The sequence below is a fragment of the Thamnophis sirtalis genome, unplaced genomic scaffold (genome assembly GCF_051295495.1).
Source record: "Thamnophis sirtalis isolate CommonGarterSnake01/CBP01778 unplaced genomic scaffold, rThaSir2_p1.2 scaffold_5, whole genome shotgun sequence".
Taxonomy (NCBI): Eukaryota; Metazoa; Chordata; class Lepidosauria; order Squamata; family Natricidae; genus Thamnophis; species Thamnophis sirtalis.
The window spans coordinates 33,839,085-33,862,559 of record NW_028261385.1 but is presented as its reverse complement, the minus strand read 5'-3'; the positions used below and the strand labels follow the sequence as shown (position 1 = coordinate 33,862,559).

The following is a 23,475-nucleotide window of genomic DNA, read 5'->3' as shown; positions in this document are numbered from 1 at the left end:
TTTTGCACTATATACAAATATATAAATCTCATCATATTTCCTTTGCCATTTTTAAACCTACAAAATAAGTGGTGTTCCTGCAAAATTATTTTGAGATGCTATGATCAGAGAAATATATTGGAAGTCACTTTTATTATTGAGCTAGCAAATTGCCAAACTACTGGCCTTAATGTCCATCATCTTAGAATAAGCTTTATTGAAAATGAATCAAATGAAAACAGTTACCAAAGGGAAGCATTGCTTCATTTAGCTCTTTGTGTATAGTGAGTGGTGTCCTGTGAGTGGCTCAGCAAGGATGCAAATGCAAATTATTTGCAAAGCTGTTAGCAATACAAGTTCAACAAAAAGTAGAAAAAATAAATACATACCTCCTTTCCTTTATCATGGTAGAAATTATAATCAGCTATTAGATCAGTGACATATAGCATATGGCCATCCTGTTTTACACCTGGTATCCCTGCTACTGGCCATGCTAGCTTGGGCTCTTGGGGGTTGTATCTCAGAACAAAATAGTTTAACGGTTCTTAATGCAATTATTATTGTTAATGGTTCTTCAATGCAATGCTGAAATTGCCAGGCTGCAGGAAGACAAATAATAGGAGAGGCTCTTGCTTCTCTGCCACATTTGAATTTTTGTGAGCGTTAAAATATATGCAAGTAGTCCTTGATTTAAAGTTATTAGTTTAATGAAGTTATATTGACTCTGAAAAAAGTGACTTATGGCCAGTCGCAGCATCTCCATAGTCATATATTTGATGATTGTTGCAGCATCCCCACAGTCACGCATTCAAATGATTATCACAGCATTCCCATGATCACATAATTAAAATTTGGCAACCAGCATGTATTTACAATGGTTGCAGCATCCTTGGGTCATGTGATTCCCATTTGTGACCTTTCCCAATTGGCTTCTGATAACAAAGTGGGAGGAGCTGAATTTGCTTAACAATTGCAGTGCTTCATTTAATTGTGGCAAAATAGTCATACAATTGGGAAGAATTCAAACAACGTTCTTAGCAACAGAAATCCTGGGCCCAATATGATCCTAAATCGAAGATTATTTTGAGCCTATTAAAACAAAGTTCTGGGCTACCTACATTGTTTGTATGAACTCTCCTCAATGCAATATGTTTTAACTGTTTGGTTTATTGCTTGTTTTTCATTTTTTGGTAGCTGCACAGTAAATGGACAGCAATATAAATTGATAGCATAAATAAATGTCAATAACAATTTCATTACAGATTTCTTTTGTATTCAGTGTAGATGTGTGTGTGTGTGTGTGTGTCTGTGTGTGTGTGTGTTTATGATACATGCATGTGCTAGAGAGCAAAATGGAAATATATTTAAAATCTTGCTTGGTCATATTGGTTACCATATATGCCATTTTCTTATTTCCTAAGTAGTTTAATAAAGCTTCTGGTGTGTGTTTTGTAATCTAAGACCAAGATAGTTGCGACTCTGTAAAATAGTGTATTTCTATTTTTGGTATTATTATTCTGTACATCTATGAAAAATGGAATGGAATAGTGGAAATGCAGCTTATTGAAGGAATTGTGGATAAACTGTAATAAAGGGACCCCGAGGCTCTGTTTTAGGCCCAATACTCTTCAACATCTTCATCAATGATTTGGATGAGGGAATAAATGGGGAACTCATCAAATTTGCAGATGACACCAAGCTGGTAGGAATAGCCAACACTCCAGAAGATAGGCTTAAGATACAGAAGGATTTTGACAATCTTGAACATTGGACACTATCTAACAAAATGAAATCCAATGGTGAAAAGAGTAAGGTTCTACATTTAGGCAAGAAAAACGCAATGCACAGGTACGGTATAGGTGGTACCTTGCTCAATAGTAGTAACTGTGAGAGGGATCTTGGAGTCCTAGTGGACAACCATTTAAATATGAGCCAGCAGTGTGCAGCAGCTGCCAAAAAAGCCAACACAGTTCTAGGCTACATAAACAGGGATGGAATCAAGATCACATGAAGTGTTAATACCACTTTATAATGCCTTGGTAAGGCCATACTTGGAATACTGCATTCAGTTTTGGTCGCCACGATATAGAAAAGATGTGGAGATTCTAGAAGGAGTGCAGAGAAGAGCAACAAAGATGATTAGGAGACTGGAAACTAAAACATGAAGAACGGTTGCAGGAACTGGGTATGTCTAATTTAGTGAAAAGAAGGATAGCAGTGTTCCAATATCTCAAGGGTTGCCAAAAAGAAGAGGGAGTAAAACTATTCTCCAAAACACCTGAGGGTAGGACAAAAAGCAATGGGTGGAAACTAATCAAGGAGAGGAGCAAATTAGAAATGAGGAGAAATTTCCTGACAGAACAATTAATCAGTGGAACAGCTTGCCTCCAGAAGTTGTGAATGCCCCAACACTGGAAGTCTTTAAGAAGATGTTGGATAGCCATTTGTCTGAAACGGTGTAGTGTTTCCTGCCTAGGCAGGGGGTTGGACTAGAAGACTTCCAAGGTCCCTTCCAGCTCGGCTATTGTATTGTATTGTATTTTAAATGGAATGGAATAGTAGAAATGCAGCTTATTGAAGGGATTGTGCAAAAAAAGGGATCTGCTTTGACTACATACAAATATAATACAAAAAGTATTTCAATATTAATACAGCTATTACAAAATACAATACATGTTATATCTGTATAATACAATATTACAATGCCAAACATGTTAATAAAAGTATTTTTATTGGTAAATATTAATGTAAATATTTTGAGAATATATTTGTCAAAAATCATATTAGTTTATAGTAATTGTAAATAGGTGGGTTTTTTTACTTCACTTTCATTTAAAATTTATATAGGTAGAAGAATACATGTTCGTTTATAGCACAGAAGAGCATGTTCCCAAATTCTTCCACTTTGAGTCGTCCACCTTTTCCACTAGAACACCAACGATATAATCTCTTCATTAATCTTCCAGTAAACGTACCTCCAGTTGTCTTTCATCAGCCACTTCAGAGAACGTAAGTTTGGTATTATTTTAATATGAAGTTTATCAGACATAGATTTTCAGAACAAATCATGTGGGGTAACAAATCTTGAAATGTTGAAAATGCAAATCATTCCAGAGAAGTAGTCTCATGTGTGTGTGTGTGTGTGTGTGTGTGTGTGTGTGTGTGTTTGTGTGTATTATAAGACTGCATTATAAGGCAAAGTTGTATAAGAAGTTTAAACAGTTTATGATTCTTTTATAAAATAGTTAATATTTGTAATTCTAGGGTAGATATTTGTGTTTTATAAAAGAATCACACACTGAGTGTGTGTGTGTAAATAATGCCATTCTGTCTGTTTGGAAGACATTTTACAAGTAGGGAAATCCGGTCATAAGTCACTAGGGTTGTTAAGTCGAGATATCCACGTGACTGGAAGTGATTAAGCCACCCAGAGTCCTCTGGGATTGGGCAGCCTATAAATCTAATAAATTGAATTGAATTGAATTGAATTTTATGATCCCTTTTTTGCAGTGGCCATTAAGTGAACATTGCAGTTGTAAGTGCAAATATATTTAAATGAGTATTATTTTGCTGGCAAATTTTTTTGTGAATCATGGTTACATGACTATGCAATACCACAATCTGTCATAAATGTGACTAGTTGCCAAATGCCATACTTGAAGTCATGTGGCCAAGTCGGGGGGTGGCGTGACCATAATTACCAGCAGGGAGTGCTTCATGGGCTGTAAAACACCTGGCCACTGTAAATGTAAATGATCAATAACCACCTGGTCATAAGCTGAGGGCTACCTATAATGGAAAAAGAAAATGAAAAAGCAAAAGAACAAGAAAAAAAGCATGAAATAAATGGACCAAAGATTTAGAAGCATAATAAAATTAAGTAACAAATTTTCAGAACAACCTTAATACTATTCTGGTTTTAAGACCTTGGTGAGTTTCATAAGCAATAATATCACACTTTAATATCCTTAGAACTCTCGTGAATGGTAGTCTTTCAACCATCCCTCCTATTTCACCACCACACTTTGCCTGCCAAAATGATAATCCATCGCATGGATCACCTACACCTATGTTATTCCGGCGCAGAAAGTAAGTAAAATCTATAAACGTGATAGGAATAATTATTTTATTATATTTATAGAAACTGTGGAACCAATGGCTTGTTCTGTACTTGCTTTTAACTTACGTTTTTGTATTTGTATTGTTTGTATAGATCCCATTTGGAAATCAAATCAACAGCTTAATGTATGAAAATGTGCTGCGCAGTGATGAGTTTGACAATTTTAGTTTCCGGTTTAGATTAACAATAGCAGGTATCATATGAAATGAACAAATAATTAATATTGCCCAGTAAGTTTGAAACTAGCAGGTATCATAAGATGAGCCACACATTTCACATTTCATGTGATACCATATTAAAGATGAACAACCTGAAACTCCAGAATTTCACCATCTCCAAAAATTGGGAGCAACCCATTCCAACCTTTTCCAAAAATTCCCACTGAATTATAATTTTAAATGCAATAAAAGGGAAACATTAAATATTAGTTACTTTGAAATGAAACCAAATTTAGTTCTAGCTTTGTTCTGTTCCTATCCTAAGTTTTAAAATGTTTGAATACAAGTAGCAATGGAAATTTTCTTAATTCTCCAGTACTCAGCTAAAAAGAGTTCAGAAAAAAGTTTTAAAAAGTTTAGAGGCTCAGTGCATGCTGGGACTTAGACATGATATTACTGGACTAGATCCAGCATGAATGGAGTTTTATTCAGAATGATTCTGCTGTGAGAATTTTTTTCTTCCCCTGCATTCCTTAGAACAGTGGTGGCTAACCTTTTCCAGACTGAGTGCCCAAAGTGTGTGTGAATGCGTGCCCCCAACCCCCAAATGCAATATGTGTGTGGTCCCTGTGCATGCGCCCCACCCCTATGCATTTGTCCTGCCCCTGTGCATGCGCAGCAGAGACCAGAAGACCAGCTGGCCGGTGGGACGTCCGTGTGCATGTGTGGCAGAGCTGAAGAGACCCACAGACAGGGCACTGCGTGCCACAGGTTCGCCATCACAGCCTTAGAACTTGCATCCTCACAATGTGTTCTTGGATATTCAAAGCACATAGGGAATCTGAGTTAGTTGTAGGGAAGAGTGGTGGTAAATTGATTAAATTTTCTTCCACTTCATTTGTGAGAAAGTTTTAATGGCTCAGAAGCTATCTCCACATAGAAAGACCTTCCCTTTTTAGAAAAACAAACACTAATTCCAAGTCTGCTTTATTTTAACTTGGTGATTACCTCACTAGATAATGGAGGTCTCTCATATTCAAAGTTTGGAGATTTTCACATTGGTACATGCCTCCATCTGTAATATTTTTAAATGGCTACATATTTTGTGTTTCTTTGTCTTTCTACTATCAATATCAAAAATGTCAGGAAAAGAGTATCAGCTTCTCAGAGCCACAAATCAAAAGTGGTTCATCACTTAACGTGCTGTGGGAAATGAAATACATAATCCAAACTGTATCAGAGGAATCCGTATATGTTTGTGGGTTTTTAAAAATGCATTACTGAGCTAACAGTAAGCTTCAAATTATAATACTTGCATGATCAGCCTATATTTTTGTGTAATCTGGATGATGGTAATAGCCAATGGAAATATTACATAACGTAGGTTAAAATGAAGTTTGTATCTGAACCTGATACTTTAATCAAAAGAAAAGAAAACTTTGGTTTAGACTATCAACTTGTATTCAAAATGTAGCTAATTGAAATAAATGTTTTGCTTGTATAAGCATGGATGCAGTGTTTTAAAAGTATTGTTATGCTTCTCAAATGCTTGTGTAGTTGCATTATCAACTACATATACATGGCATTCAGCTTATTAAGTAACTGAATGATTTGATTATTACAACAGTGAGATAGGTATCCAGAATATTTTTTCAAGGATTTGTTTTGCTTTTAAATGGCCATTTCAATGCCAAGAAAGCCAAATGCCTAAAAATTCACTTGTCTGCATATCTGTTCTCCTTTGCTTTGTATCAGGGATTGTAGAGTACTAGCATTTTTATCCGCTACTAAATAGATATGGTCCATAATATTCTTGTTCTGAAGTTTCACTAAATATCACCTTAAATTACTGATTATCTATTTTCAGGGGAGTACTCCTTTTATGTAACATTGGTGCATTTTCACTTTTTCTGATAAGTAATCCTTGCAATCTCACTAGAGACCTAATGATTAATATGATTTGTTTGTGGGCTACTGCTTTGTCTCCCAGAGTCACATCAAAAAGCTTTTGTAAAAGCTTTTTTGCAAAGAGAAGCACCCATTGAAATCTTTTTTATGGGCATAAAATTTATCTTGTATGCAGCAACTACTGCCTTGATTAAAAAATAATGGCAAGATATCCTGTATGAGTGGCAGGAACTTTTGTCAGTATTTCAGTAATTAAAAGTGTGTGAATCTTTATTTTCAGATCACAGCATTCATAATTAACAACACACTTGCTTGATTAGTATTAAACAAGTGTGTTGTTTATTGTGAATATTGTAGTCTAAAAATAATAAAATCATATCAAGCTTATTGAGGCTGCTGAAAGCAAGATGTTTTGTAATAGACAATTGTTGCTTTCATATATAAATATTGTGAAATGAAATAGAGATTCTTTTTTGCCCAGATCAAACATTTTACTGTCTGTACAATCTAAACCTACACAGACACTTTCTACATTTTGAATGGCTGTTGTGGTAAGTTTTTCTATCTCTCCTATCTTTCTTATCACCCTTATCACTGGGTGCACATTGGACACAACTTCTCACTAAAGTGCACTTTGTAAGATGTGAACTTATTCTTTTGGATAGGGAGTACTTCAAAAACAGTATGGTTTGTGTAAGATGGTCTTCATCGGATTAAACTTTCAGTTTCAAAACTTGTATTTAATCAAGCACTTTTCCATGGGGCACAGTTGGGTTCCCTGTTTAAAAGAATTTGGCACATCCTTATAAAGCATAATGCACAGTTTTGGAATATTCACCTTAATTTACAATTGAGGTTTTTGTTGTTTATTTTAAATGGAAAACTGGAATAATCAAATCTTTTATGTTTTTAGGAGGTTGAAAGAAGAGGATGTTCCTTATGAAGTAAAGCGTCAGCGATTTCATTCACCTCATCGTGAATTAACTTCAGCTAACCAATTGGTGCCTTTAATAGAAGATCATAGATATTCATTTCCTGAATCAATTTCTTCGCCATTATTTCAAACACATTACATCTCAGATTTAACAGGATGTGTGCCACCTTTACAAGAACCTTCCTTTAATAATGCTATAGAAGCTACACTTCCTGTAGCCAAAGATAAGGTAAGATTGAAAAGAATATTGTTTATAATATTACAAAATAAGTGTTATAAAGGCGCAAAGTCTCAGGTTGGCTTAATGCACTTCTACAATTAGGAATCAGTTTATAGAAACTCCACATTCCTGGAGTTTCTACAGATGTAGAAGAGAAAATGTAGATAAAGATTCAACATTTTCTTTAAATTGGAAATGTTAAAATAAAAAAAAATAAAAAAATCACACCATATTCCTAAATAAGTCTTTTTCCCACTGCCTCCAATCCTAATCAAAGTGAGTGGAAGGAGGCTGTTTCGTGCTGCATTAATCTTGACATCCAGGCTAAGAACTATTATAATAACAAAGGTTTTCCACTGCTTATTGCTGTATAGCAACCATTTTAAAGATAAAGCTACCAGGTTATCTAAAATCAGTGTTCATTAGAATAAAACCCAATTTGTTTTTGATTGTCTCCAACTTCCAAGAATAAATGTTTCTTGGTCTTGTGATTGATGTGCTGCTTAACTTCATAGACCTGAAATAATTAATCTTGCTCATTAGGATCTAGATAATTTGTTATTTGCAAGACAGATCTAGTATGAACCAGATGAAGAGCAATGTAGGATTGATGATTTTTTATCCTAAAAAAGTGGTCTACATTCAATAAGGCTTAAAAGACTGGACTAATATTTATATATTAAATGTAAGTTTTGTTTTTTATACATAAAGTTAAGTCAGCAAGTACTGGAGTTATTTCAAGCATGTCAACAACAAACCTACGACTTGAACAAAAAAGAGCTTTGCCGTACTCAACTCCAAAGGGAAATTCAGCAGATCTTTCCAAGTATGCAATCCTGTATATTTATTAGTCAATACTTTTGGTATTTGAGTTCTTTCAAAGAAGAACATATTTTTTAAATTATTTTTGTCTTACAGATAGTAGACTCTTTTTGGTTGGATCTTCACTGAATGGATTTGGTACTCGTAGCAGTGATGGTGATTTGTGCCTAGTGGTTAAAGAGGAGCCAGTAAGTAAATATAAATATCCATATTTTTAAAACAAAGAGTACTGAAAGGGAGATAAACATAGAAGAACAAGTAAAACTAGTTTCTAAAAAATCAAATTTATCAAGGCGTAGGTTGAGCTTGTGCAAAGTATTCATTGAAAATAGCTATTTGTTCAAATAAGTATTCTAATGATTTCCAAGTAACACTTTGGGCAAGAAATAGAAAAATGTAAGCAATGTTAATATAGTATAATATGATGTAATATATTACCCCATCTCTGTTGGATATACAGTATAAGAATTCTCCATGGCCATGCTTGTATGATTTGTATAAATGTTCTTGTTTACATGATGGAAATACTTTTCCATCTAAGAAAAATAGAGAACTGCCTTACTGCAGCCACAATTTTTTTAAGATCACAAGCAGGACACATCCTTCATGGGTTTTTTTTCCTGTAACAAAAATAAGACAATTAGTGGGGTGAGCTCTGCAATTTTAAAGAAGCTGTGTCCTTGCAAAAATTGCAAATAAAACCCCACCAGATACTTTGAAAGAAATCACTTTAAGTTAAAAGGGTGGTTTGGTGCATTACATGCTACATTAGTTTTAATAACATTTTTAGAAGGCATTCACATCAGTAGTAAAAGCCATTAATAAGTGACTTTTGAAACAATAATTATGCAAATACGCATCATAGAGAGGGTTCAGCTTATATGCTAAGAAATACTGCCTAACTACTGGTTCTGATTTAATTCCATTTGTCTGTTTTGTTGTTTGGATTTTTGAAATAGTGTGCGAGTGTGACAAATAGCTTGAAGCAAATTTGGGAGGGGGGACAGTGAAATACCACTTAAATGATTTATATAATCATTAGACTTATTTTTAGGGAGACATGGATACTATTATTAACAAAAGGAAAAGCTTGGATATTTGTAAAAGAGATCAGAAAGAATTGAGCCCTATTCTCTATTTACTATTGATCCAAACAATTGCTATTATCCCAATACAATAGAATGTGGCAAAAATTACCTTTCTTTAATGACTCTCTTTTACAGGCTACTACATTTTGATAAATGCAATTATTTTGTGTGTCTGTCCCTGTGTACATGTGTGTTTTAAACTCAATCTAACTCTGTCTGGAATTCTAAATGTATTGATTGTCCATTGTTCTAAATTTCCTTGGGACTTTACATGATACCGTAGAAGAATAACCCCTGGTATAGTGGTTGAGCTTTAGCACATGGGCTGTTCTAAGACTTGGATCTTTGAGCTTGTTCCTGCTATTCTATAATGAACAAAGTGCTTTCATCTTCTGGGTTTACTCCTTTTCTTTTTCACTTCATGCATTCATTTGATGAAATGTTTCCATTTGAAGATTTACATGTCTAAATACCTCCATTTTCAAACGTTATTAAAACATCATTAAAACATTAATTTATTTCAGATGAATCAGAAGACTGAAGCAAGACACATACTCAGTGTACTCCAAAAACACTTCTGTAGGAAGCTTTGTAAGTTCTAGACCTTGTTTAGTGAAATGAATATTGTTAATTTGTTTATAGTTTTCACTAACAGAGATATGCACTTAATGCATTCTTGAGTTAGTGACCTTTATTTGGATTTGAAATGTATTTCATTTGTGTGTGCATTTCTTGTTAGTAGCATGTCTTACCATTTTAGAAAATTTCAAAAACAAGTTTTTGATGAAGATTTCTGTTATATTTCTAGGAAAGTACAATATTATGCTCTAAGGAAGTAGGATATAATGCCTTACAACCAAAGTAAACTATTAAGATGGGATGTTATGTTTCTGGTGTTTTAATAAATGAAATTTCAAACTCAAACTGCACATTTCGGATATAATCCCAGGGAAGTGTTCTGGACCTTGCATAAATAAGGTCATCAAAAAAAAAATTCTGTTTATTAAGACAGATGATCTATTTTTTATGTCAGTTCGAGAGAGAAGGTGATGCTGTCTTAATGAATTTAATCATTAAAACAACATGTATTTACACTGACTGTTAAGGAAGAATACTGTACAAGATCATGTTTTTATGAATAGCAATAATGCACTGAGCTGTCATGAAGTTATTTTTGTACACACACACACGCACACACACACTATTTGTAGATTGTACAGAGTTCCTTTGTGAGGGAATTGGCAGTTTCTAAATTAGATAGATGGATGGATGGTGGATGGATAGCCTGAAGCACTTCTGAATAATGCAATCCAATTTGCTGTTTATTGATATTTCTATGTTGCTTCAATCATATATTCTTTGATAATAAAAAACATACAATTATAGCAGTTACAATAAAGATTAAGTTAAGAACCTCGTAGTCAGTAAAATACAATAGCAGCAACCTACAATACCTAAAAATACAAAGGTCTAGCAACAGAATATAATTTCAAGTTTCCTCTTGAAAGTCACTCATGGAAAATATCTATGTGGTCACTGAGATTCAATGATTTGATGGCACATAATCCAAGCAGAAAGGGGGTCATCCATTCATATAGAAAATCTCTACAAATTGAATAAAAACCCTGCCAGAAATGATGCAGCATGGCCTAAGAAGTTCTATGCAATAAAATCACTAATTAAATTTTATCTATTTATTTAATTACATCTGAGCAACATGAAACTGTATAGGAAATATGTTCTGATAAATTTCCTGCTGCAAAATAACATTTATATTAGACGTTACAGGAGTTTTTCATTTTCTTTACAGCAAGCTACATTGAGAGACCTCAACTGATCCGAGCAAAAGTGCCAATAGTAAAGTTCAGGGATAAAGTCAGGCAAGTAACTGCAATTACCATTATTTTTTCATATATTCATTTAGACAGGGTGGGCTTACTAGTATGGGACATGTTTCTTAGAGTTTTCTTATCAATCTGTCATTTGTTTCTTCATTGCTATAGTAATGATGACAATCAGTTGCAAATGTTATGGTGAATAGCATTATTCCATTATTTCAGATTCTTTTTTTTCTGATATTTTGTCTCTCTGCATGTTTTTATTAGTAGAGAAGTGGCTGAAGTTGCAATGGCTGACCCAGTCCAAACAATAAAGCTAGTTCCATTTACTGTTTTAACAGAATTCAAAAGAAAAAATGGGGAACGTGTGGCATTTTAAATTGTACTAACTCTCACTAGCCCAGTGTCATGCCCAGAAATACACTCCTATACAGATAGTTTCTGTATATACTCTGCTTGTTGCCTCTGTGACCTGTTTCACACATCTATTGATTGGGCATGACAGGGCCACTGTGGTACTTGCATTAGTTCATTGATGAACTTCTTTATTTCCACTGTACTCAATTTGTACGGCAGAGGTGGCTCATCTACATCTTCAGACTAGTCAATCAGCTCCAACAGAGTGGATGCTCTGGCATTGATTAAAGGTGTTTTTTTTCTAGCACATACATAAAAAACATGGAGGGAAGTATGCAGTGGAGTACCCCAAGGCTCTGTTTTAGATCCAGAAGAAGTCTTCAACTTCTTCATCAATGATTTGGATGAGGAAATAAATGGGGAACTCGTCACATTTGCAGATAACTACACTTGTATAGATGCTGTTAAAATTGATGTGCTTTCTGGAAGGATAGTTATTCTCTGTTATTTAAAAGAAGATACAATAGCACTGGACCACTTCAGATCAAGTATTTATTTAAAAAAGCTTGATTTTGTTAAGCTGCCTAGAACAATAATAAAGCAGTCTTTAAAAAATAAGTCTAATAACATTCTATAGGCATTTATAGTTATTGACTTACCTCCTTGCAGCAAACAGCCTGATTAACACAAGAAAAAAAAATCTGCCTCTGCCTCCCAGCAATTTGCCTCCTTCTCCCAACAAGAAGTTTCACTTTCAATTTCAGATCATCAGCTGTTTCAGGCTACAGGGATTGCTATAGCCTATTGCAGCCTCCGAAGCCCCATTTCCCCGTTTGCTGCAAAGAAGTTAATTGCTGAGAGGCAGAGGGTGGGGGGCGGTGGGTGGGTGGGGCTACATTCAGTGTATAAGACGCACCCAAATTTTCACCCTCTTTTAGGGGGGAAAAGGTGTGTTTTATACTCCGAAAAATACGGTACTTCATTTGTCGGTATCAAAATGTCTGGAATACTTCTCTGCTTATATTTAGCAAGCCTTTGTCTCTCATCATCTTGCCGTTTTTGCCTTTGCCTAGTTGTTTCTGCTCGGACACATCTGCAAACCAGTCTGGTGCAAGCCAAAAGACACAATCTTGTCTCTTTGATCTTTAACAAAAGCAAGTTCCTTCAGTAGTATCTGTGAAGTTCCCAAGAGCTGACCTAATTAATTTACAAGCCTCGAGACAAAGTTAAATAAAAACCCATTCATTTATTAGGACTAACATCTTGGCATGGACTTCTGTGGAGCCTAAACTGGCTTTCTCTTAATTGCGTTTGTACTTTGCTCCTCTATCCTCCTTTCTGTCATGCGTCATAGATCATATTCACGAACTAGGTTGTAGAAATATGAGATCCAACTCTGGACGAAGGTATGCATGGAATCCTTCTTCGAATGCCAACCTGATAATAGTCATGGCAATGCTTTAGAAGTTGACAGTATCTTCATCTTCTTAGGGCAGGTACAGTTAATGTGAGCTGCTTTTTTGCAGCCAGCAAGGCAGCTGAAATTGGCACACAGAACAATTTGATACTTGCAGTTGAGGATGTCAGTTTGTCAAGTTTCACAGTGAAAGTCTCTTTGACATCTAGCTTTCCTCTACTAAGAGAGATATTTGGCTTGATCCCAGCTCTCTTAGATCTTGTTCAAGATTATCACTTGTGAATTTACAACAGGTCACAAAAGAACTATTCATTTGTTCCACTTTTTAAGCATTTTTTGATATATATCTCTTGCAAGATTGACTGCTGGGTAGTTTCAAGCATCATAACTACTTTGTTCTCTTAACAGTAGGCCATGTTGAGAATGTCATAGTGTTGGCGTTCAGGTGGCAACAAGTCCCTGGCAGTCCCAATTAGGTGGCTCATGTGAGTGAATGTTCCCAGTCTTGTTCTTGTTTTAGAAACCATTACAGATCACTTACCATACTCACAGGAAACGAGGCCAGCCGTATTAACACTCTCAGACAAAATAGCATTTAACAAAAAGAGAAAGACAGCTGAACCTGGGAAATGAAGCAAATAAAATGTTAAAAAGTTATGATATTTATGCAGTTAATATCAAGCTTGCAATTACCAAGCAAATCTAAATTATATTAAAGTAACCAAAATATCTTTCCAATCCTCAAGGCATGTCACAACTTTTGAGCACCCCTATTATTTGGGAATTGAAAGCTGAAAAACCTGGCACACCCTAAATTGAGTAACTTGGTCAGTCAGTCCCTGAGACAAGCCCAGAGACCATTGCTGTTATGCTACTCTTATCTATCACTCAGTATGTGGCGGTCAGCGCCTTGGTCTTTTGGGCAGTGGAGTATTGATATGGGACTATAGGAAATTACTTGAAGGATCACCAGTCCAGTTTCAGAGAGCAAAGAATTGGTATATAGCCTTCTATTATCAATATTCAAATAACATATATTTGTATTTTGTGAGTCCTGGCTGCTTTTAAAACCACCGCTTGTGTGAATAAGGAAGAGGTTGCACTATCCCACCTATTCCCTAGTATGTCTGTGTCTGATCGACTTACCAATTAAATATTTTCCCTGCCATTGCCCAGGAGTTTACAGGCTTGGCCAAATTATCAGCAGAACAGTACCATGACTTGTTTGTTTTTGAGCATTTTTGCTACGCCAGAGTTTGTCAGGATTTCCTGATTGTCTCACTAGCAGATTTTGTACCTTTCTTATAACTTGCTATTTTTCAAAGGTTTGATTAGCAACTACAATCAATGCATTGCACTCATTTTAATTATATTCAGTTGTTCAAACTCTTCAACAATTCATTAGAATCTGTTTTCCCCAAGAGCTTGATAAATGATGTGTCTGCTTAAATAAATGGCTTTCTAAGAAGCAACACTTAATTGTTGCCTGGTGTCAGCAGTAGCACATTTAAAACAGCAATGCTTTTGAGCAAAAGCCAAGTGCATTTTGTTTACCACTCAGTATTGATGGTCCAATTGTGCAGTCTAGAATTCATAGGCAGAGCAAATAGTGACTAAGGTAAGCTGCCATGAACATTTGCTAATTTTACTATAGACCCCACATGCTTACGAAATAGGCACTCACTTCAATGCCTAAAATACAGCGTTTTGCAACTGGACATGAATAGAGGACTTCATGATATAATTTTTTCCATTATGATTGTGTACATAATAAAATACATTAACCAAAAAGAGAATGCAGAGATACACTTAAATGGACAAAATTCTGATTTTTTGTGATTGGCCTTTGGAATCCCAGGCTTTCCAATACTATCCTTTTTCCACCATGGGAGCATCCCTCGTCAAATGCTTGAAAGAAAGCTTCATTCCTAGTGAAGTGGGACATTTATCATCCTAATAAGTATATGGAGGTTGTTGCCCAATTCCAAATAGGCAGGTCAGGGAACGAAGCCAAATAATTGGAGGGTTTTAGGGACGCCAAATATTGAAAAGACTATCTCTAGGTATAGTTATTCTACTACAGAGAATTATTTAGCCTGAAAAAGAGGTTTTTCCCATCCATGTTTTTAAGGTAACATAATTTGGATTTGTTTGTATAAAGTACTGGTGCAAATTGAATTTGTTTTTTCTTCTAGCTGTATGGATTTTGACTTGAATGTAAACAATGTTGCAGGAATAAGAAATACATTCCTTCTGAGAACCTATGCATTCAGTAAGTAGTTTACTTATTGTATCATGGATTGGGTTCCTTTTGGAATCCTTACTTCCTTTGAAAACTGAGGATACTCGGTACCTTAGAATTTGGGGCCATACATGCAAACTTGGGAGAAACCATTGTACTGAAAAACCAAGCAAACGTGATGATGGTTGTAAAGAACATGTCAGAATTCTAATATAGGTAGTCCTCAAACTTACAACCATCCGTTTAGTAAATCATCTCCCATTGACTTTGCTTGTTGGAACTCCCCTGAGAAGTTCACAAATGGTGATCACATGACCCCTGGAAGCTGGCAATTACCAAGTGCCCAAATTTTGATAGTGTGATTGCAGGACACTGTGGCAGTCATAAGTGTGAGACCTGTAAGCCACTTTTTTCATTACCACTGTAATTAAACAGTTGCTAAATGAATTATTGTAAGGACTAGAATAGCACTGGTAAACTATGTAGCAGTTAATGTAACAGATTCTTTTTGTCCCAAAATGCTCATAGTCCCCAAGTTTAAATAGTATTAGGGGATGGCTTTAGTTAAGAAGTTCCAATGCTTTGGTCATCAAATGAAAAGAGAGGACTCATTGGAAAAGACCCCAATATTTGGAAAGGAGAAGGGGATGACAGGATACAAAAGGAGAAGGGGATGACAAGATGAGATGGGGATGAGTTTGGGCAATCTCAGGAAGACAATGGAGGATGGCGGGGAGGGGTGTTTGGCATATTACAGTCCATGAGGTTGTGATGTGTCGCGTGTGACTTAGTAACTGAACAACAACAAACAACACACAACACTTTAATTAAGAAAAAGTATTTAGAGGTGAAATTATGAAAATGGTAGACAGAATAGATAGGAAGAGCTTCTAGTGTAATAAAGAATGGCAAAACTATTTTAAAAGCAAAATATCTGTTAGCATCCATAACCCTAATAATGATAGATGAATATGTGCTCTAGTTGAGAGGTCAGTCTTGAATTAAACTGTTTATAGCCATTTTCATTGAATAACCATGTAAGTGTTCTGCCTGTCAAAATTGTATTTCTTGTTTATAGTTGAGAACCGAGTACGTCCATTAGCGCTGGTTGTAAAGAAATGGGCAAGCTTTCATGGTATAAATGATGCCAGCCGAGGCACTTTAAACAGCTATAGTCTTGTGTTGATGGTTTTGCACTATTTACAAAGTAAGTACTTGCTGAACTTTTCAGACATTTTCAACATTTGTCAAATGTTCTTAGAATCAGTTGTTAGGAAACTGCTAGCAAGGTCTCTAGGTAAAATATTTGTTTTTGCTTCTTTCACTTCTGCCATGTTTTTTGATGCATGGAAGTGTTCTCTGAGAAACATGCATATTTATGAAAAATACTGAAACAGTCTGTAATATAATCACTTAGATTTCTTGCTGTTTCTTAAATACAGTAGAGAACAAATTTAAAAAATCAGTCACTAACATTGTTTTATTAGCTGTTAACATTAATATTAATTGCTAAATATTAATAGTTAACATTAACTATTTTAACATTCTTCTAACTGACTCTGTATTTTAAATGAATTTGAATATTTAAAAAGCAATTGCTGCCATAAATTATCGTAGTTTCTGTTTCAAGCTTTATCAGGAATTCTATGATAAACAAAAACTGAATGGATGAGGATATACAGTATAACCACCATTAAACTTTTATTTCAAACAAGAAAAGCTTGATCTGATGTGTAAATTATTTCAAGAGAAATATATGTACACAGATTCTGAGCTCATTGGAAAAAGGACAAGATAAAATTATGCTAATCATTTTCAGATTCTGTTTGTAGTTGTGTTTTATAGCTATGATAATTATAATTAGGCATTAGGGAAATAAAAACAGGGATTGTTTTTTAAAAGTTGTATTTATATTACTGTAGAAACTTCTCTTAGATATTATAATGTGATAAGTTATTATAATTAACTATACATTATAATAGTCTATAATATACAAATAGTCCTCGAGATATGAATGGTGACTTAACAGCTGTTCGAAATTTTAACAAATCCAAATCCAAATTTTAACAAAAGCTACTTTTGGAGTTACCGTTGCTGCAATCTGCAGTCACTCTCACAATTGACCACAGAAACACTGTAGCGCCCCTGCCTTCCCTTCCCTGATCCCTCACTGCTGATCCCTGCAGGCCTTGGGCCTATTCCTCACATTCCTATTATCCAGTGCACATTTGCCTTTTGAAGATATCGAGACTTCATGATGGGGAAGAAGTTCAGGTCAATGGGAAAACTCTTTAGGGCCAGCTCGACAATTCAATGTGGGATAACTCGAGAGAAGGCCAACTAGAATTGCAGTTCACCACAGCCTTGAGTACTTTTAACTTGAGAGGGTTTAAACCTAAAGCAAGACAATACCCACTGACATTGTTCCTCTATTGAGTTATCCTATATTGAATTGTTATGCAGTGAGTTGTCCCACGATGAGTTGACTGTTTTGAGTTGGATGGGGCGAGTCAGATGGGGCAAGATGGTTGGGGTAAATCAACCATGTCGAGTTGACCAAGACTCTACCTTGGCCATGGGGCTACTACTACCCAATCATTTTTCAGCAGCTCTACCATTACTTGACCCTTGCCTGCACAGCAACCATCATCCAGAAGTGGATGTCGTTTGGGTACACCCGCAAGGAATTGCGGGCGCACTGAAAATGAGGTTGCATCCAGAAGGCAGCCACACAGCCAGGGATCTGTGGCCTGCCCTCCATCCCTAGAATGAGTCTGGAGATCTTCAAAAGGTAAATTAGGAGGAAAGTGTAGGGCTCAGTGGGGTTTGAATTGGGCCTAAGGTCTGCAGAGAACTGGTGAAAGGGCCTCAGGGACCCAGGGTGAAAGAGAAAGGCCTGCAGAAACCTGTTGGAAAGGGAAAGGCCTGCAGGGGCCAAGGGATAGGAAGCAGGATTTGAGGTGTCTCAGGGATGGGGGAGGCGTGGACCATGTGGAGCTGGGGCTCAGTTCTAAGTAGAACTGGGGCTCTTGCACTCCTGATGCACTCTGTGCTCTGCCTAACAACCTGCACATTTGTTTAATGGCTGTGTCAGGGAGAGAAGGGGATGGAGTCACTGAGTGAGACTATCTCACTTAATGGCCATCTACTACTTGTGACTGTAATGGGCAGGGTCCATTACAGCCATATCTTGAGGATTATCTGTGATATAGTAATGATAAAATACGTATTTGTGTTTTATCAGTCCAGCCATTTCATGTATCTGATGAAGTGAGCTGTAGTTCACAAAAGACTTTGCCTTTTAATAAAATTATTAGCCATAAAAGATACTATAATATTATAACACGCCTGAGTTCTTGCTATTATAATATATCACAACTTTCCACCTTTAATCTAATTAATTATATGTTTTTCTTTAAGTATAAGTATGAGCATTGAAGTAAGACATTGTTGGGAAACTGAGCCTTTATAGCCATAGTTGCTTCATTTTCCTTTGAGACCAATTAAATATGTTGATGCTCCAAATCATAAGTATTCTGGCCTAGTGGAATTATATAGTTCACTCAAGAGTTTTGCAGATAAGGAGAGAGAAAGAGAGAGAAAGAAAGATTCACTGACACATTCTAGAAGAGGAATAGTTTGAACATATTGGCCTTTTAGTCAAAGAGTTATAAAATTGCATATAAAATAGGTCAGTCCTTTCATGAATATTTTCAACTTGGAAGTAAAGAATTGCTGGCTATCGCATGCCCTTAGAATTATAATAGGTATGTTTTAAAAAAGATGCACTTACAACTAGTCACTTAGCGACTGTTCAAACCTCCCAAAGCTACTTCCAACCTGGTTCAGTTAGGGCTGCTCTAACTCTCCTATGATCATTCGCTCTTAGAATTATCCGCAAGGTGCTGAAGTGCCCCCTCACCTATGAGTCTTCTGCTTCCCACCCCACTAGTTCTGTCTCCCTCCTACCCACCCTCCATTACACATTGCACATTTACCTTTCAAAGATCTCTGGGGCTCCAGGACTCATGTTGGGGAAGGAAGGCAAGCCGCAGCATCTCTTGGTATCCCTGGCCCATGTGCAGTCCCAGAAATGGTTGCCATTTTCAGAGTCGCCAGAATTCATTGCAGCCACTTCTGGGATGAAGCGATGCCGCCCAGGGGTGGTGAGGGATGGGAGCTCCCACTTCTCCTCCTCTAACACAAGTTCTGGAAGGGTCACAACTCACTGTGGCTGCTCTACAAGTGACATTTCTTCCAGGGTGAAGCACTTGTCCCAGGGACACTGAGGGACAGAGCACCTTGCTTCACCCCCCCCCCTGTCCCCAATGCAAGCTCTGTAGGTCCAGAGATCCTCAAAAGGTAAGTGCATGATGGGTGATGAGGATAGGAGTTGAAAAAAGCACATAGGGCCCAATGGGCGGGAAGCAGACCCATGGTCTGGGATCCTGAGGGGGGGTGGAAACACATGTTGTCTTCTGCTCCCCCCCTCAGGAGAGGAGCCTCTGGAGGTGCCACACAGGTGGGTTTTGGCCTGTACTAGGCTTTCCAGGACCTCTCCCTCCCCTGTGGTATCCAATGCTCTGCTTAACAACTTGTGTAGTGATCAAATGGCTGCATCACAGAAAACTGAGGTTGAGGTTGTTAAGTCATAGGATCATACGGTCACTTTGCTTAATTACCATCACAATTTGCAACTATAATGGACAGGCTGAATTACAGTTGTGAGTTGAGGAATACCTGTAAATAAGATAATTTTTAATTCATAGTTAATATCGATAGTGATTATTTTTAGATACGTTAAATTTTCCATTCACTGAAAGCTAGACATTATTCCAGATACTACTGAAAACTTAATTTACACCTTAATCCCATGTTGATAATTTAGAATTGCATAACTTGCAAAAGCCTAAAAACATTATGTTTATAATTAAATACAATGTCTTCAGTGTTGAAAATTTCAGATGTCCCTGGATAAATTTATATTGCAACTTGGATTTAAATGAGAGTCATATTCTTAAATGTTTAATCAGTTTTCTCACACATTATGCAAGTAATATGTTTAATTTAAAAAGCTAGAAATTTGAGTTTTGGGATAAGCATTTGATCCTAAACTTTCAGTTCACACCACTGATATTTTGTTTTCTGTGAAATATATAAATCACAGTGATTTTAAACTTTTTTTTATAGCCCTACCTGAACCTATCCTTCCATCCCTCCAAAAAAATTACCCAGTAAGTGCTTCTTATAAATTACTATATAATATGTTTATTAAAATGATTACCTTCCACATGAATGTTGCTGTTACTTGGGATAATGACAAAATATGCCTCTGACCATGTTTGTTAGAACTTCACAATGCTCCAACATGTGCATAGAAAGTCCTCCTGCAGACTGACTCATTCACCCTTTTTAAATACAAATCAAAATTTAAAAGCCAATTCTGATTATGACCTTTGACTGAGAAATAAGAACTACAGTATTTATTTCTCTTAAGTTGTAAGCATGTCTTTTTTGTTAGCTGGTGGAAAAGGCAATACCAACATATTGGATTTCTCTTCCTGCAATGTCTAATGCACTATCAGATCTATTCCAGAGGTTTGGGGAATCTCCTTGAGAAGATTTGGGAGGCATATGTTGGGAGACGAGTAATTGGATTGTTATGTGGTGTTTAGAACTGCAGCATATTACATTATGAATTGAATTAAATACTTATTAGACATACAAGGAATTTGTCTCCGGTGCAGAAGCTCTCAGTGTACATGCAATGCAATGGAATAATGATAATCATAATAATAATATAAAAAATAAGAGGGGGACTGAAGAAGATAATAAGAAAGATTAATAATAATACTACAGTCATACTACATGGGTAAACACACATCCATTCTGCATGACAGTATTGTGTTATCTCACCTTTTCCTGATGGCAATCTACCTTTTAATGTTTTATTATATACAATCATTTACATAATGATTTTTTGCTCTGCTTCTGCCCAACTATTATTTAAAGTCTCTTGTGGCAGTGACAGTACTGATAAATTATTATGCTAAAATATACCAAAACATTGATATATAATAGAAGTAAACTAGCATGCAGGATACTAAGAGCAAAGAGGATGATTAAAGGATGGCAGTTGCATAGAAAATGTAGAAGCAATTTAAAACTAACTCTGCTCCTCTTACATCAAAATAGCTAATTAAAATTTCCTGATTTCAGGATCATGTTTGGTAAAGTTAGAGATACATAGTAGGGTCACTCACTTAATTTTATTTTATAAAATTGCTATTGAAGTAAAAACTTGAACAAAATTTTTCATTGAAATTAATGTATAAAGGCTTTTGATATTAATGTATAAAGGCTTTTGATATTTAAATCGTTAATTTAATTAAAGATTAATTAATCACAGTATTGGAATATTTCTATTTTCAGTTACGTTGATTTATTAAAAGATCCACACTATATGTGTTTATAATCTCAGTGGAAAAAATGGTTTTTTAAAATGCTGGACATGCACAGTTATGTATCTAAAACAAGTATCTGCATGTGTTAAAATGTCTGTAAAGATCAGTGGAAATCTTTTTAACATATCAGCATTTTAAACAAGTAGTTTTAGCTGAGATGTGAGAATACCAAGTCTTAAAGTAATACTTAAGATCAACAAAATAATATTTAATTTAACAATTGCAGTTTGCAGTTATACATGTCTTTCTACCTAAATATTTTCATAGTGCAATACATTTGAAATGGCATTATGTCACATTTTTATCAATTCACATTGCTTATTAATATGTAAGGATTACGTTGTTTTGGATGTAGTTCAGAATAGATTCTTTGTATCACACAGAAGTATGAAAATGGCATCTTTGATTCATTAAAACAACCATGTCATTTTCCAGACTTACATCTCTGCTGCAGAAGCCATACACTTCTGGAATCAAACGTGGCTGCTTTATACAATATTGGGTTTGTGTTTCCATAGTTTTGAACTAAATCCAAAGCACTGCACAGCCATAATAACTGGACTGCTTTAAATATAGTTTATTTTGGGTATTTAACTTGGATCAATCTGCTGATAGGATAAGACTTTCAAAATTAATCCTACTGCAAGAATGGAGAGCTGTTATTAGTATAAGTACCAATTAAAGCTAGATGCTATCTTAATGGGCATTTTTCAATTCTGGATAAAATCCAGATAGTGCATGCCCTCAAGAAAATATCTCAGAGGCATTAATTGCTAATGCATCATTGTGTTCAAATCAACATGTAGGTCTACGTAGAACTGAGTTTAAAATTCTGTTCAAAATCACAGGAAGGAGCACTACCTGAAAATTGCTTCCGTAGGCATGTTTAACCAGAAATAAATAAAGCGGCAATTGCCAATAATAGCTCTATTTCAGAAGCAGTTTGTGACTGTACTATTATACACATCTGCTGAGATGTACATTTAAAAAATTCAGAAGAACAGCCCTTTTGGAGTAAAATATATAACAAATTGACCCAGGAAGAAGTAAAGGAGCGTAACATCCAGTATATTTTGTATATTTATCAAGGGGTAAAGTAGTGTGAAAATATTGCTTAGTTGCAGAAGTCATGATAGCACCCTGAAGTAAGCAAATGTTCCCAAGGACTTTTTTGTTGCAAGGTGCCTGGAAATGACCAGATGCCAGAGCACCTGGGAGCAAAGCACAGAGGAAGCAGAATCAAAGGTAAGGGACTTGCTGCATCAGATGCTATGTGGGACACTTTGGGGAGTTGCAAATGCCAGATTAAGTAAAGGCTGGAATACTGTAACCCATTAGATAAATTTAGTTTTCATTGTCCATAATCTGGCAAGAATCCTGAATAATCAGTGCTTATTTAAATGATTTGGCCTTGTATGTGGTGTTTTTGTTTTGTTTATATTTTCTCCTTAATGCATTCATTGACATTTCCTGGGATAGTTTTCATATTGCTCCATTTTTTAGGACAAACAATTACAGTTGTTTTTTTTAAAGCTTTAAAATTGTAAGGCACCCAGAGTTACTCTGGGGTAAGATGGACAGCCAATAAATTAAATAATAATAAAATAAATAAGCTTGACTGAGTCATTTTGCATTAATAACTATAGAAATTCCCGTTGTCTCTGTAGTACTCACTGTATGCTCCTGTGTTAGACAACATAACTAGATTAGAATATCTGTGTTTTCAGCTACAAAAAGAAGGAATGAATCATGTATTTCGGCCAAAGACTGGATATTGCCTTTTTCTTTTTTAACAAAATAGCATTTTTACATACTCAAAATTACACAAGCATAATAGTAATTTGGAGAGGTTTTTAGCTGCTGCACTGTTATGAACTACAGGGATCTTTGAAAAAGAGTTAAGTACTGCAGGCAAGAGTGAAATGGTC

The 23,475-nt window shown here is 35.7% G+C and overlaps 1 protein-coding gene across 3 annotated transcripts in view; it reads left to right on the top strand.

The window, feature by feature from the left end:
• The window catches only part of TENT2 (terminal nucleotidyltransferase 2), a 37,600-nt gene that overhangs the window by 1,678 nt on the left and 12,447 nt on the right, over positions 1-23,475 (top strand). For 2 of the 3 annotated variants that reach the window (XM_014060772.2, XM_014060773.2), the window contains exons 2-12: positions 2,827-2,988; positions 3,952-4,068; positions 7,079-7,328; positions 8,031-8,145; positions 8,238-8,329; positions 9,754-9,820; positions 11,040-11,109; positions 15,037-15,113; positions 16,162-16,290; positions 20,274-20,317; positions 22,712-22,792. In XM_014060772.2, coding sequence (XP_013916247.2) covers positions 2,864-2,988; positions 3,952-4,068; positions 7,079-7,328; positions 8,031-8,145; positions 8,238-8,329; positions 9,754-9,820; positions 11,040-11,109; positions 15,037-15,113; positions 16,162-16,290; positions 20,274-20,317; positions 22,712-22,792 — 1,167 coding nt within the window. In that variant the 5' untranslated portion in view covers positions 2,827-2,863. The remainder of the gene's footprint in view (positions 1-2,826; positions 2,989-3,951; positions 4,069-7,078; positions 7,329-8,030; positions 8,146-8,237; positions 8,330-9,753; positions 9,821-11,039; positions 11,110-15,036; positions 15,114-16,161; positions 16,291-20,273; positions 20,318-22,711; positions 22,793-23,475) is intronic. The other variant, XM_014060774.2, reaches the window with a different exon arrangement.